Source organism: Odocoileus virginianus, chromosome 18 (assembly GCF_023699985.2).
Source record: "Odocoileus virginianus isolate 20LAN1187 ecotype Illinois chromosome 18, Ovbor_1.2, whole genome shotgun sequence".
Classification (NCBI taxonomy): Eukaryota; Metazoa; Chordata; class Mammalia; order Artiodactyla; family Cervidae; genus Odocoileus; species Odocoileus virginianus.
In genome coordinates this window covers 23,680,465-23,697,558 of record NC_069691.1, presented here as the reverse complement: position 1 = coordinate 23,697,558, position 17,094 = coordinate 23,680,465, and the positions used below count along the sequence as shown (strand labels likewise).

Here is a 17,094-nt window from a genome sequence, read left to right as displayed (position 1 = left end):
ATGTTTCCACCCAAATAGCTACTCTGCCATATCTGCAAGATGCTGAAAAAGAAATAAAGCTGGTCACATTTTCCTTATGTCCTGATTATCTCCACATTTAGGGTACAAGTGGGGTTCCCACCTCCCAGAAGACAGCTCTGATGTCGATGGGCAGCAAAAGTGGAAGTGGGATGATCATAAGAATTAATCCACATGGGCTGAAAAATGGTGATATAAATGTATTTACCTAATATCATATATGGGAATAAATAATAATTAATATGTGAATATATTTACAACATACTTCATTATACACATATGTTTTGAAATATAACATCAAACTTCCCATACCAAACTGAAGTCTAGTTGACATACTACGAGGGCATTTAATCAGGCAGCTTTCATTAATGTAAGTGGGAAACACAGACCCCAAACAATCCCTGGAAATCCTTTAAATTTAAAAAGCTTGCTTCAGAAAATCCAAGACATTGTCTTTTGTGAACCTGGATGATGACCAGGACAGAGCACATAGCTAGTGGAGTTGATCTACAGAGTGCTGCAAACCAGCCAAACAGTGTGGCTGCCTCACAGAAAGGGAAGTTACATTCTGCCTCCGACTCAGAGCTTCTGGCAACACAAGGTGACCAGTCTCCTGAAACACCCCAGGTCAACGTATTTGTGATGTTCAATTTTATGCATCAACTTGGCTGGGCCATGGGTGTCCACATGTTTGGTATTTGGTCAAACATTATTCTAGGTGAGTCTCTCAGGATGTTATTGGATGACTTTAGTATTTGCATTGACAGACAAAGCAGATGATCCTCCCTAGGACCCATCCAGTCAGAGAACAAAAAGGCTGACCCTTTTCCAAATAAGGGGGAATTCCTCCTGCCTGACTGGCTCTGAGCTGGGACTCAGCTTTTTCCTGACTTTGGACTTGATACTCTTCCTGGGTCTTGAGCCTCTCCTGTCTCCAGTCTGCTGACTACAGATCCTGGGACTGCTTGGCTTCCATAATCAAATGAGCCAATACCCTTATAAGAAATCATATATATTACATATACTTACTTGTAATATATTAAACACACAAATATATTAAAATATATTTAATTAAATATATTAAATAAGAAGCCTCTTATTTAAGGGCCTATTTCTCCAGAGAACTCTAGTACCATATTATAAGGAAAAATAAAACCTTCCCTATGGAGCAACCAAATAAAGACATCTGGGGATGTCTCTTTGAGCACTAAGAGGACAAAGCGGAAGAGGCCACAGCAGCCAACAAGCAGTGACGTTATGAGAAAGTGTGTATCACTTGAAAATACAGCATCACTAAAATGTTCCTACTTGGTTGGCCTAAGAGGCATGGAACAGGTAACCACAAGTGTACCAGATGGGAAAGGGCGGTAGGGAGTTATCGAGGGAGGAAAGGCTGGACCAAAGAGAAGACCTGCTCAAAGATGAGTTGCTTTTTCCCTGAAAAAATTATCATTCACGCAAATTCATACAGCAGCCCCTGTTCCAATCTACGCTAACTCATACCACTGTGAGCACTGCCACTCCCTCCAAGGCTAGAGCTGGGCACACACACACACACACAACTGCTAAACCTCAAGCCCTTATCATGTATTGTAAGTAATAGCTAATCAAGTTGTAAAGAATTTCTGCTTTTTCATTCTTGTTGATTTAAATGCCAAGGTGTTTCTGAACTACCTCACAAATTTTTGTTCTCACAACACCCACAAATACTTCAAACCAAACTTGATTGGGTTCACAGAGAGTAGAGCTAAAGGTATCAAAGGAAAGACTTGTGGATTCAGAAAACTCCCAGGATCACAGCCACTCTTTTCCAATGCACAAGCTGAAGACTTTCCAAGAAAGCTTACGACTGACTGGGTGTGTGGAGGATCGTGATGTGAAAGGAAATTTAGGATTCACTACTTACTATCATGGATAAAGACCTAACTATTTGTTCAGGTTTGGGGTGAGTGCTCACAACTCTTGTGTTCTATGCCCTGCAGGCTCCCCAGCAAAGTCTTCTGTCTTTGGCCAGCTCCATATTGTCAGCCTGCACAAAAGGAGGCAGATTTTGAGATAAGCGTGTAACCGGGCAGGTCTGACAAGCGCCGAGCTGAGTTGCCTGTGTGTTTCAGCACCTCTCTTGCCCTCTCTCTCTCTCACTTTGAAAGTCCTTTTTCTTCCCAGGGGTTAAGAACAGAGGCTCTGGAGCCCAACTCCAGGACTGAACACTCTTTCTGACACTTACTAGCTGCGTATCACTGTAAGTTATTTACTGCTTTGTGACTCAGTTTTTTCAGCAGCCAAATGTGGAAAACAGTAGTAACTAGCAGACGAGACTGAGGATGAAATGATTCCCGTATGACAAGCTCCTGAAGCAGATCTAACATGTGATGCATCTCCATCAGTGCCAGCCCTCCTGACCCTGTGGGGTTTCAGACTCAGTCTCCTGATCCCCGCAGGTGGGAAGTTGCTCTGGGCTCGTCCATAGCATTTATCGTGCTGTCTAGAAAACACCCATTTACCAGCCCACATCCCTCCAGACTGAAAAGGAATCACACCTTCGTTTTCATCTTTGCCAGCACCCAGTGCAATGCTTAGTACACAGCAGATACCGTTTCTGAGGACTGCGTGCTTGAAGGGAGGGCCTCGGCCAGCAAGGCAAGCATGTGACCTAGCGGCCGCTGCTTATGAAGAGCAACTTCAGTGCAGCAAAGCTCCAGGGAGAATTCTGCAGAGAAAAACCCACAATTCACCCTTAGGGTGTAGGATCAAGTCCTGGGATTTTTAATTTCTTTAAATTTATTTGCTTTGAAATCTTTCAGATAAGGTAACTTTTGTTTACATACTTGTCCCTTTTAAAGGCATAGAGAAGTAAGCTTAACAAAGAGCTGACTGAATCAATGTTTCTTCTGCCCCAGGGGACCAAAATTCTGGAAATGTTTATGAGCAATCTCAACAGGTTACATTTAATTATAAGTTATGCAAAATACATACTTATTACTCCTAAAGAGTAACATCTTTCCAAATACAAACAAAGGCAAAGGATCACAGACCAAGGACAAAGCCTACATTATTGAGGCCTGGCTCCTCAAATGGATACTTGCCGTAAATAAACAAGGGATGACAAGATGGCTGGAAGACTAACCCTGATCTTAGTTAACTGATTTGATCTGTTTCAAAAACCTTCTGCTGAAAGTGCTTTTCTTATGAAACATCTGCTCAAAAGCAAGTCGAGACACATTCGGAGTTCCTCTGAACAAGACCCAAGGTGTTTACTGAGGGGACAGAGGAAGCAGACAGACAGACAGGCACGCGTGGGTCCCCTTTCAGACCACAGTTAAGCAACTCAGTGAAAGAGCTTTTGCTTGTGTGATTTTTGTTATTCCCTTATGAAACACACACAGATGTTTCTGTCAGATTACAGATGTCACTGTCAGGTCAGATTAATAAAAGCCATATTCTCCAGCCAAGCATAAAGAAAACAAGTAATAAAGGAATTCAAATATACAAATTCCATAATAGATAAGAACAGGTAAATTCACATTTTGTTTCTGGCCACATACACTTCTCATTCAGTTAAAAGAATCTGGGAAGATGAGTCTAAATTCACCTACCATTTAGAATAATGATGGCTAAAGAAACTCCTAGAAAACAACACTTCTAAGGATTGTGGTGGGGAAAGAGAACACCTGAATTGAATATTAAATGAAATGAGCTATACCAAGAACCAAGATGAAGATTCCTGAGAGGTTCAGCTAGTTTAGTTACGCAAAAGACAAGCGGGAAGCAGGCACCCAGAGCCTTACTCACCACAATATCCTCAGGGAAGGTGTCCCTGCTGAAGGAGCCATCATCAAACACAACCTCATAAAAGGTCTGCGCCGTCACGGCGATAACCCTGCAGCTGTAGTACCGGGTGTTCCGATGCTTCGTGATGACCGTCTGCCCCACAGAGATGCCCTTCTCACCAGCCTTGGATTTCTAAGGATGGAGAAGAGAAAGAGGAGAGAGGACAGAAAATAGAAGAAATATTTATTTAGGAGATAATCATTAGTATGATCATGATATATACTTTTAATTTTTAGACCTTTTATTGGGGGATAATTTCAAACTTAAAAGTTTTAAGAATATGAAAACAAAAACATAAACATACTCGTTGTATGTGCGTATGCATTTATGTCCAAACCATATATCATGGGCTTTTATACCTAAATACATCAGTGTGTATTTTATACAGGGATTTTCCTTTACATAACCACAGCACAGTTACTAACTTTAATAAATTTAACATGGAAGCCACCCTTTAATTGATGACGCATATTCCAATTTTGTCAACTGAGCGAATAATGATCTTTATGTGCCCCCATTGTTTATGTACAGGATCCAGTCTCAAGTCAGGTACTGCATTTAGCTGCCAAGTTCTTTTGACCCCCTGTAAACTGGAACATTTCCACAGCTTTTCTTTGTCCTTTATGATCATGATACTTTTGAAGGATTCAGCTCTCCCTGCCCCTGTTTTTTCAACGGAGTATCTGGCTGATGTTTCCTCATGATTAGAGTCTGGTATACATTCCTGGCCAGAATACCACACAGACAACGCTGTCATCATCTCAAGAAACCACATCTGGAGGCACATGTTTATCTGCCTTTCAATGGTGATATTAACTTTGATCCTGGTCAAAGAGCAGTCCAATTTTTCCACTTTATAATCACTACTTTTCCCTTCTAGCTAATAAGCAATCTGTGGGAGAGCCTTTAACAGCACACAAATATCCTGCTCCTCCACACTTCCACTTAGACTTAGCATCCACTGATGAATCTTGCTTGATCCAGTTTTACTGTGATGGGGATGATATGCCGACTTCTCCTGCTCCAGGACTTCCCCCACAGTTACTGGTTGGCACCTGGCAGTTATTAAGCAAAAACCTCCTACTCTCCCCACATCCACCCATCCATCTGTCATCAGTATGGGATTTCTAACTCCTGCTTCACAACTGTTTACAATTCATACTATAATCAATTATTTTGGTGCTCAGATTATCCCAGATTTGGCCAGCAGAAGCCTCTTTAATCTGTTTCCTATGTCCCTTAAGACGTCCTTTTATTTTTTAGCAGTTTCTTCCTTTCTGGCCTCATAAAAGTCTCAAGATCATCTTGCCTCAGCCCTGGAATTAGCATTTCCCTGAGGAATGTGGTTCATTTTTGTGGGCAGTGACATTAGAGAATAAGATCCAGGTGCTTAGGTGTGCTTATTACTACAAAGACATCTTTGCTTCTTGACCCTTTCAGAAGTCAGAGCAAAGAAATATGTGGATGTGTATAAATATATATACTTACATGCACACACATACATACACACACACACACACACTTTCATACATACAGGTATACATGTACATACATATAACCAAGGAAAACCATGGACTAGGTCTCAGAGTATATACCATGCTATGAAGTAGAAGACTTCAGGATAAACACTTTGGGAAGATGCTTGGCAGAATGCTAGGCTCATGGCAAGTACTCCAGACATTTTAGCTTGCTGTATTTGGGGCTTTCTATTTGTTTGCAATTTGTTTTTCAGAATAAAGCTGTTGCTCCCCTGTTAGAAACTCACACAAACCTCATTCCTGCCAGGTACAGAGGGAAGTCACCATCTTACAAGGAGGTCTGCTCAGTCCCTTTTACTCCTTATCTCCAAGTCTCATTCATCAACCTGACTCTTGAAGCCACAAGCTCTGACTCACTAGGGGGCTCCTGAATCAAGTACTTGGGAAGGCCCAGCACCGTTGCTAAATGGGCCCTACAAGGCACAAGTCTCATAATCCCCAAGATACCAACATTAGTCTGACATGTCATTCTAACCTACAGAAAGCCAGGATTCATTAACCCAGTGTCTTCTGGCAGGGGTATTTATTTTTTATTTATTTATTTATTTTTAGGGTTTTTTTTCCATTTATTTTTATTAGTTGGAGGCTAATTACTTTACAACATTGCAGTGGTTTTTGTCATACATTGAAATGAATTAGCCATGGATTTACATGTATTCCCCATCCCGGTCCCCCCTCCCACCTCCCTCTCCACCCCATCCCTCTGGGTCTTCCCAGTGCACCAGGCCTGAGCACTTGTCTCATGCATCCAACCTGGGCTGGTGATCTGTTTCACCCTAGATATACATGTTTTCGATGCTGTTCTCTTGAAACATCCCACCCTCGCCTTCTCCCACAGAGTCCACAAGTCTGTTCTATACATCTGAGTCTCTTTTTCTTTTTTTGCATATAGGGTTATCATTACCATCTTTCTAAATTCCATATATATGTGTTAGTATACTGTAATGGTCTTTACCTTTCTGGCTTACTTTGCTCTGTATAATGGGCTCCAGTTTCACCCATCTCATTAGAACTGATTCAAATGAATTCTTTTTAATGGCTGAGTAACAGTCCATGGTGTATATGTACCACAGCTTCCTCATCCATTCGTCTGCTGATGGGCATCTAGGTTGCTTCCATGTCCTGGCTATTATAAACAGTGCTGCAATGAACATTGGGGTACACGTGTCTCTTTCGGATCTGGTTTCCTCAGTGTGTATGCCTAGAAGTGGTATTGCTGGGTCATATGGCAGATCTATTTCCAGCTTTTTAAGGAATCTCCACACTGTTTTCCATAGTGGCTGTACTAATTTGCATTTCCACCAACAGTGTAAGAGGGTTCCCTTTTCTCCACACCCTCTCCAGCATTTATTGCTTGTAGACTTTTGGATAGCAGCCATCCTGACTGGCGTATAATGGTACCTCATTGTGGTTTGGATTTGCATTTCTCTGATAATGAGTGATGTTGAGCATCTTTTCATGTGTTTTTTTGCCATCCGTATGTCTTCCTTGGAGAAATGTCTGTTTAGTTCTTTGGCCCATTTTTTGACTGGGTCATTTATTTTTCTGGAATTGAGCTGGAGGAGTTGCTTGTATATTTTTGAGATTAATCCTTTGTCTGTTGCTTCATTTGCTATTATTTTCTCCCAATCTGAGGGCTGTCTTTTCACCTTGCTTATAGTTTCCTTTGTTGTGCAAAAGCTTTTAAGTTTCATTAGGTCCCATTTGTTTATTTTTGCTTTTGTTTCTAAAATTCTGGGATGTGGGTCATAGAGGATCCTGGCAGGGGTATTTATAACATCACTGGGAAATAAAGTGTCAATTCAGAATCTTGGTTTTATTGTTATTTTTTTTTCCATTTATTTTTATTAGTTGGAGGCTAATTACTTTACATCATTGCAGTGGTTTTTGTCATACATTGAAATGAATTAACCATGGATTTACATGTATTCCCCATGTAAAAGAATGGGGAACGGGATGGGGAATACAGAATCTTGGTTTTAATTAGAGGCTTTACTTCTTTATTCCTTGTATTTCAAAAAAGGCTAAAACACCTTGTAGGAAACAGATAAAGTGCTATGCTTAAACTTTTCCTCCTGTAAACCAAAGAAGAAATGCCCAGAGAGTCACTGACTCACTGGTTCCTTCAACAGTCATGTGCTGCTATTCAGGGGACACCAAGCGCCTCCCTGGGTGCTCTGGACTCCAACCAAAACCAACAAGACTTGACTCCCATTCCCCAGAAGAGGCCCACACAAGTACGTGCTGAGAAGTCATCTTTCAGGTGGCGTGACTCAGGACTGACGATATTCTAGCATGTCTTCACACTCACAGGCAGAATTAGGGAACCAGTAAGGGCATTAGCAAAAGCCTAGAAGCAGGAAACCACCCACTCTGTTCTGGGAACTGCAAGAGATCCTGCCTTGTATGGGAGGGGAAGCAGGAGAAAGAAGAGTTTAGAAATGGCCTGGGGCTGAGAGGTCAGGCTATGGGGGAGAGGGGGAAGTAGGGCAGCTCTCACACTATTCTAAGGAGTCTAGACATTGCCCTGTGGGCCTAAGGGAGCCACTGAGAGGTTTAAGTACAGAAGAAAAATGATCCAGGTCTGTGTGACTTCAAGGGGAGAAAGGGCATCTCCAGGTGGGAGATGAGGGCCTGGAATACAGAACCACAAAGATGCTCGTGGTTTGGACCAAAGGTCCCCTAGATGTGTTCCTAAAGGTCCCCTCTTTGCAGAGTGAGCTCTGCCATCTAGTTTCTCACATGCCTAACCAAATAAAAGGATATTTTTCTTCCTTGAAATCATTCCCTACTGACTGATTGCTAGGTTGGCTGGAAAATTTTTCTCTGACTTTAGGTGTGGTTAGGTGTGTAAACGTTTTGCCAAAGCACAAGAGGAAGGAGCCTGTAGTGATTTAAACACACTGTGCTTGAAGCAGAAATCTTTAACAGCTGGGCCACAGTACCTTACATATGCCAAAATGACTCCCTAGTTTCCTGCTTTATTCCTCTGTCCAACCATTTTAAATATATCTAACCTTTCAAAGCAAGAGAGCAACTCAGATGTAATAATAAATTTGAGTGGAGGCACAGTTTGTAGAATTCTGGAACTCCGAAATTAAGCCTATGACTGCTTCCTAAAATTGTACTGGTTATAACTGCCTCTAGGAGGTGAAGTTCACAACCTGGGTGACTGAACACAGAGGCTCTGAGTGACCTGGATTAAGGCCAAAGGGGGCTTTATATTGGTAGTGTATTTTTTCAAACGCTGTCCCTTTTTGTCAAATGGCCTTAAAAAAACACTCATAGTCAGAATGGCGTGTAGTGTATTTTACTATGATATTAATTTCTTCGTGAATGCATATTTTATTAAAATTGGAACTCACCCTCTAAGGAAAGAAAGTTTTGGATTTGAATTATAAGCTCATCTTCATACTAACCATGTGATCATAAGGATGTTACATAACCTTTATCAGCCTCAGTTTGCTCATCTGCAGAAGGAATAGTAACACTTACATTAAAGGTCTGCTATGAAATAATATCAAGTACATAAAATGTCTAGACTCACAAGCAATTAGTTCTCAGCAACTGGTAAGTGGCTTCATTATAAGAAGAGACTATATATGAGACCCTAGCCCCAGGTAAATAAACCACTCCGCTCTACAGGACCCCAGTAACTGGCGTGTAGGACAGCGCAGTGCCCTGGTTTCTTTTTTTTTTTTCTTGCAAAAAAAGGGAAGTTTATTGCTGACTCGAGTCAGGGCTCCTGCCGCGCGTCCAACGCAGTGGTACGGGGTCAGAGAGCGCTGAGCCCAAGCTGTTACCCAATTTATAATGTGTGCATAAGCAGTTGGTAGCTGGCTTAAGTGTATTGGTTACATGTTTGCAAAGTAATCTTATCGGCCCAAACCTTCGTGGGCTTTTTTCAAACTTGGGCATTCGCAGGCTTTTCAGCTTTCCCCTGATAGGTTCCCTTTTTTTTGCTAGGCGCATGTTGATTGGCTGGCTCCAGGTTACCTGATGGGGGCGGGGAATCCCACCATTTCAGGGGAAACCGAAACCCAGGTCCGGGCCGCCTGCCAGTCCCGGCAGCCCCACATTCCCCCCTGTCTTTGTTTCTATGGAAGGCCCAATCATGGGTCTTTTATATCATCTGTGGGGACAGTTGAATATTGAGATCTGAGTAACATTAGGTGGACGGACAGGCAGTGTGTTTTTCCTAACAACTCCCCCTTGAGAGACTTCACACTCAAGATGCTTTTTGGGATTTGGGGCGGAGGTCTCTTTCTTCTGTAACTTCTTCCTGCTGTGCCTGGGCGTAGGCCCGCCTAGCAGAGCAGAAGTCTCTACCTGATCTAAGTTGGGGTGTTCCATATCTGAAACCAGCTTTCACTCTTGTAATAACAGCAACTTAGTTTGAAACTGTTGGTGCCTCTCAGAGATGAAAGACAGGGGCCAAACAGGAGCCCTAACAGGATGGTCATCACTGGTCCCCAGAAACAGGAGGCAACACTTGGGGTGAGGGCTGCAGGTTTGTGACTTTTTTTTTTGATTGGCTGGTGGTGAAGCAGCAGAGCTGTGCTCCAGGAACCCTGTGTTTGGTCTGAAGTCACCGTCCTCCACCTGGGTGGGGCCCCAGTTCTGTAGAACTCAGAGACATTGTCATGTATATTTTTTTGAGTAGGAACCAGGACCCTGTCTCAAGGCTGTACCACCATTTGATTGTTTTTCCCCTGTTTTTGTATTCCCTCTCTTCCCTGATTAGCAATCGTTTGAATCCACCCTTTGGAGCTCAGGGAAGGTCAAGGAGGCTGAATGAAGCCTATATCCTACAGCTAAGAGATGGAGAACACACAGCAGATCTGTACTCTGGAGTCGCCACCCCACAGAGTCCTGCTCAGTTTTAATTTAGGGAACAGGGCAACTATGACTGTGATAACTTCCTGTCAAAATGGAGCATAGGACTGCCTCAGCTTGGAGAAGAGACACTGAATTGGAAGTATTCCTGAGTTCCAAGTCCTAGATCTGAGCCTTGTATGATTAAAATCTCAATCCCTTGTTCTGCCATTTTGTTTTAACAGACCCAATTAGTAGTAGCTGGAGGAGGGATAGCTGGAATTTTAATAGACAAAATAAATCTTTTTTTTTTTAGAAGAATAGGCCTGAAACCCATTCTGGAACTGGCACTTCGGGGAGACTTTTAGCCAGGTGGCCAGTTGCCTAGTTTTATAAAAAGTAAGGTATAAGTTACTAGCTTCCAGCAGACATTGTTTTGAGAATGGTGGCATCTAAGCCTGACACGACTCAGAAAACTCAAGTGTTTAGCAATACAATGTCTAATCTGAAATTACACCCATAGTAACATCTGTATATTTTTCAGCATGTCTGAATCATAGCTGAGTACTCTATTTTGACTTTTAATTGTAAAATTTTTTTTTAATAGCCAAAGCAGATGGCACCATTAATGATGTCAGTGTTTCTCTAGGTATGAGAAGATGGAAGAATTGGGACTCATAAAATCTCTTGAAGAGATCTAACTATCTGAAGGCCTGTTTTGCCAGTTTTTCCCAGAGCACGGGACGCCTCATTCTTGATCTTCACCCTGAACTCCTTTCAGGGCCGTTGAAAGTCAGCAGTGGTAAATAAACCACTCCGCTCTACAGGACCCCAGTAACTGGGGTGCAGGACAGAGCAGTGCCCTGGTTTCTCATGACAATCCAACTAGAGCTCAGTTAGAGCTCCAGTTAGAGCTCAATCCAGCTCTAACTCATTGCTGCTCTGCTCTTCACCTCATCCTCTTATGACTCTTAACTCTTGTCAAAGAGGGGCACGCGGCTATGGTCCTCAGGAAGGAAGGCATAAATAATGTGGTCTCCTCCCTCCACCCTCAAGACTCTCAAAGCCTTTGTTTACAACTCTCTTAAGGCTCTGGTCAAATGTCACTTTCACTGACTATCCCTCCTGTAACAGGGGAAAATCCACCGATCAGTGCCAGGACCAATTTGTCTTTTTATCCATGGCATGCAACATTGTTGCTGCCAGAAAAACAATGAATGAATGAATGGAAAAATAAATGGACAGGAAAAAAAAAAAAACCTAAATAAATGATCTACGAGGACAGACATATTTTTTAAATGAGAGAAGATTGATTCTGATTACTCACTGTCCAGAAAAGAGCAAAAAGAAGCAAAGGGGAGTTTTAGGAAGAAGTTCCTCTTTGTTAGGGTAGCTAGGCATGTGTGTGGGTAGGGGCTGGTAATAAAGGTTTATGGTGAAATTCACAGGGTCTGGGAAGTGGAAGCAGTCAGTCAAGGGTAAAGAAAAATGATAGAGACTTGACAGAGAAAAGGTTGATTCTAGACCACAACTATTTTTTTTTTCCTGCTAGGACATGAAATTTATGCAAACCAGCTAGCTGGAAAGATGGCCAGCACACAAATTAAATAAACTGCCTTCATCTAAATAAAAAATTTTTATAAACCTCAAGCATGACTGACCATTTCATGGGAAGTATTAAAGAAAACAGATTTTTTTTCATAATGCTATTTTGATATGATTTCTGATTTATTCTTGCAGGAAAAATTTATTGACAAGCATATCCTATAACTGATTATACATACTCAAAAATACTTCCTGTCAGAAAAGCCTAAGAATCTATTGATGTTAAGAATGTCATTTCTCATCAGAGAAGATGAACATTATGCAAGGGGCTCCATCAGATTATGGTATTTGAAGATTACTGCACAGGCTAAGATTGTTGGAGTCAAATTTTTTTTAACATACACTATGCAGAAATGAAGAGTGCTTTAATTGGGAAAAAAAAACCTCAACTTCTCTTTTTAAAAAGATAGAAACGGTTCAAAATTCTAGGGATGTGAAAAGAAAATGTTAACTAAGAAATTTTTATAGACATTCTACAAAAGCATCAAAGAGTCACTAGGACAAAAAACACAGATATGTTACCAACACATGTCCATACTCATGAGTTAATTAAACTCTCGCAATAACTCTATAGCTGTTAATTCTCATTAAATAGATGAAGTCACTGAGGTACAGGTTGAGTGACTTTTCCAAGATCTCAAAGCTGGTGAGAGGCTGAAGTGGGGCCCAGAACCAGGTGCTCTCCCATCATGAATGCATGTGTTGGTATCATCAACCAGGGGAACACACATGGAAAGACATCAGAGGAGAAATAAAACCAACCAGGAAGTGACAGGAAACAAATTTGAACAGTTGCCTAAAGAAGTTACATTTCCTTCTGTTCTTTTCTAACTTATTGATTGACTGCCTCTTCTGTTCTACATACCATTTGAGACACTTTGTTTAATCTCCCCATATAATCACAGAGTCAAATAAGCAACTTCAATTTGGAGCCTATCTGGAGATGAAAAATGTAGAACATATAATTGCATATGCACTCACATATATACACTGCAACAAATTTCAAAAATGCTCACAAATCTTCACTCCTTCCTGTTTCCACACATCCTCTGAAATGTGACCTGCAGCTCCTCCCACCAAAGGCTGGAGTCTACTTCCTCAACCCTCAGATCTGAGCTAGTTTTCTGGTTTAACCTGCTTTGGCCCAAAGAATACAACAGAAGTAATATGCATATTCAAAGCCTCTTCACATGCCTGCCCTCTCCCCAGGGGCCACGGATTCTGTCCTGTGAAGAAACTTGAGTTATCCTCCTGCTGGCAGATGAGAGACCAACCTGACCAGAGATGAGGCCCTACACATATGAGAGAACCCAGCCAAAAGAAGACAAGCAGTTCTTCAGCTGACCACAGATGAATGAGGCAACCAATATGAAACAGAACTACCCAGCTGAGTCCAGCCTTCACTGATGACAGCGGATGCTGGGAAAGATCAAGGGCATGAGGAAACAGGGACAAAAGAGGATGAGATGAAAAAAAAAAAAGAGGATGAGATGGTTGGATGGCATCATCGACTCAATGGACATGAGTTTCAGCAAACTCCAGGAGACAGTGAAGGACAGGGAAACCTGGCATGCTGCAGTCCATGGGGTTGCAAAGAGTCAGACACGACTGAACAACAAAAAAAAGCAGAATCAATAGCTAAAGAGTTGTTGTTTAAAGCCACTAAGTTTTGTGATGGTTTGTTACACATACAGCTAAGAAAAAAGAACAACCCCCTCACACACAGTTGAAAACTCACATATAATTTTACAGTTAGCACTCACATCTACAGATTTGATCAATTATGGATTGTATAGAATTCAATATGTATTTATGGAAAAAAAATCCATGTATAAGTGGACCCACGCAGGATCAGATCTATTAAGAAAATAATATATTAAACTGTTGGTTATATTTAACCCTAGATAATGGGATTTTATCTGTTTGGTTCTTTACATACCTCTTTGTAGTTTCTGTTATATACAGTTGTCCCTTGAACAACACAGGGGTTAGATGCACCCCCAACCCCTTCACAGTCAAAAATTTCCATACTGTTCTCTCTGCCTCTAAAATGAAGGAATTAATACATGACTCAACCAAGAGCAGGAAGCTGAAACAGTTTGGACAGAATGAGGACTCTTGATGCCATATACAGTGATCTCTAATCAAACACAAACTTTTCTCCACATTTAGTTAATTTTAAGATCTATAAAATGAAAATACAGGTATTATACTCACTGAAAAAAAATTCACATATAAGTGGACCTGCACAGTTCAAATTCATGTTGTTCAAGAGTCAATTGTATTTCTTTAATAACCATCACTACAGCCTTCTGATCATCTGAACCAGGCCTAAGGGGGCCAGGAGGCCCCATATACATATGTGCCCAGAAGGCCACTGACAATGGAGTGTTTGCTGCCATGGACCCCCTCAGTTAACTTGTGAACCTATGGATCCCTACTTAGAACAATGTTTTTAAATGCATAAAATAAAACACAAGATTATCCCCCCCCCCCCCCAGATTACACTGAAATAATATTGAAAAAACAAATTTGTGGTATAAGATATGTACTTCTTTAACAATGTATTAAATACTAATACCTAGTGGCAGGTCTAATAACAACTATTAATATCCTAATTTGAAAGATGCAATGGGCATAAGTAATATTTTGAGATCTCTCTCCCAAAGGTAATGTGATTTCCATTGTGGACAGAGTCACAGAAACTGCTAATGCCACCTCTGCCTATGCTCAAAACTGACAGAATCATTAAATTGGAGCTAGAATTTAGAAAGAAATTTTCAATTTTTCCCCTCATGCTCTCACAGACGAATTTCTCTTGATACTAAACTGTTCAAAGGATTTTATCTATTTAAAGGAACAGCACTCAACCTTTTAACAACAGCCTTATAAAACTCACAACAATGTTGTTCATATATGCTGCTTGTATAAACTGTCAGTAAATGGATACAGCAGTAAAATGAAACTCCATGAAGACATCTCTGTGAAGACTGAAGTTATGGACCCTAAAATGAGTAATTTTGGGGTGACCTAAACTGGAACAGGAATCTAACTTATGTACTGACATTGGAATATATACTGTATTCTCCAATATTCAGTATTATTTCTCCCCAGTGAGTTTCTGACAGAGAGCAGAGAGGAGTTAGTTCAAATATGACCTTTGCAGTGATCACTTGGCAAGGAGTCCTGTGTGGCAGAGGAAGGAAGATTTCTATCCTTGGCAAGAAGAGTCTTCTCTTATCGGCCCTGGGAAGGCAGATGTGTGCTCATACCCCGAAGGAGGGTCACCCACCATCCACGTGATGCGATGAGTCATGGACAGGGACGTCATCTTAGGAAAATCCCTGAGTTTGTCCTCCATCTGCATAATGATGTTAATAAAGGGTGCAAATCCCAATAAAATAGTATATGTAGAGGTACACATAGGTACCTCTCATAAATACATCCATCATTCAATCAGTAAGACTGGAGAGGTGAAGGAAAAAGCTTAGCAACTTATTCCATGAACAGGCCAAAATGCACATTTCCATGTATGTCCAATAACCATTTTACCTTCTCAACTTTATTATTACTCCCTAATTTCTATGAATTAATAACATGTGAGATGTTATATTTTTTTCAAGGTATCCATTTTATAAAAAGCCCCACAGGTATCAGAGTAATAAATTAATACAAACTATTATTCATTCACCAAACCTACACAGCAAAAATCACTCATCTAAATGTGCCTTGTAATAATGAAAGGTTTCTTTGTAAAATTACAAGAGCTAGGTAAAAATATTTTACCCAGAAAAACCTAAATCCCTGGAGCTTCATGAAGAAATAATTGCTCTTATAGCACAAATGCACATGCAGGCTCATAAAAATGTCACAAGTATTTAATTTTCGATATGTCTGTTTGTTCACGTGTAGTTGATTTCTCATGGGTTTTTAAGTACAAACATATAATACAGTGGGAAATGGTGGTAAGCAGTTTCCCAGCAGATTTAAGGCCTTATTCAGTTTAACGTCTGTAGAAGTATAACTAACAGGCTGTGGAAGAAACTGAGGGGAGAAAAAAAACACATGAATTATTTTCCATTTGAGTCATTAGCTCACCTCAGAGGTGGTAGTCTTGTTCAGGAGCTAAGTGAAGGGGACTGGGATGGGAGAAACATCTTCAGAGGCTTCACTGGGTTAATGTAGGAAACTCTCAATAGGCAGGCCACACCTGCTTTCCATTCTGAATAGTTTCAGTAACATACTTCATAAAGAGCAGAGTGGAAAGTTCCCATCAGTTGGAGAGGTGGAGTGTCCACCGCTGAGATGGAATCTGATGTGAGCTCTTGCTAACTCACTTCCAATCTCATTAGCTGCTAGAGGTATGCGAGTCCCTGGATGCCTGGCGCCAGAAGCTCTGCCTTGGGCTTTTATATTTCAGATGCTCTTCAGGCTTCTTGGGTCTAACTGTAAAACTGGGGGGTTGGGGAGGGGACTATAGATTCAACAAATTCTCAATCATTCATAGCAGGCTATGTGTGTATTTAAATTCTACATGAAAATGCAAAGAACCTAAAATATACAAACAATGTTGGAATGAATTATAATTTAGGAGAAATGAGGAGAGGAAGTATTCATTCATTTATAAGGATCTGTAATTTTAAAAAATTACCTCAGATGGGGCATTTTCAACAGAGAGAAGCAAGGGACATGGGGCATTACTACACAGGCCTCCTACCCATAAGGTTTTCTGGATCTCAATTACAGTGGGTAACTGGATTAAAAATAGCTAAAAGAGATGAAAAGATTTTCATAACAAGGTGATGTAAAGCAAAACAGATTAATTAAAGGGCTTAATAATTGTTCTATGTCACCAAGAAGGAAGCCTAGGTAAATAATGAGGCCATGTAAACTAGTTCAAGGCATGATCTCAAACTGGAAAAGTGTAGCCAAATCAGCACCGTCTCAATGACACGCCACGTGCTCTGACTTTGGAGACAGGGAAGTTCTGGAACATTAATGACTGCTGAATCTCTGTGAAATTCCCGTTTCATCACCTGTAGAATGGATACAATTAGAAAAGTCTGCAACAGAGGGTTACTGTGTGGCCCAATAGAGACAATGCACTACCAGTGAAAGCGTTCAATAAACCATAAAAGGCATTATACCAATATTAGCTACTATTAATTTTATTTACCTCATCTACCTCGATATGCTGCTCTCAACGAAAAACGACAGTCACCTTGAACACAAGAGAAAATCAGGGTGGCACAGTCAATTTTGACTCTAGACAGGCACACTATTTCCA

General features: G+C 40.9%; 1 protein-coding gene across 5 annotated transcripts in view; it reads right to left on the bottom strand.

Annotated features, from left to right (window-relative positions):
- The window catches only part of KDM4C (lysine demethylase 4C), a 400,301-nt gene that overhangs the window by 43,032 nt on the left and 340,175 nt on the right, over positions 1-17,094 (bottom strand). For all 5 annotated transcript variants that reach the window (XM_020904553.2, XM_070480461.1, XM_020904560.2 and 2 more), the window contains one exon: positions 3,811-3,981. In XM_020904553.2, the coding sequence (XP_020760212.2) occupies positions 3,811-3,981 (171 nt within the window). The remainder of the gene's footprint in view (positions 1-3,810; positions 3,982-17,094) is intronic.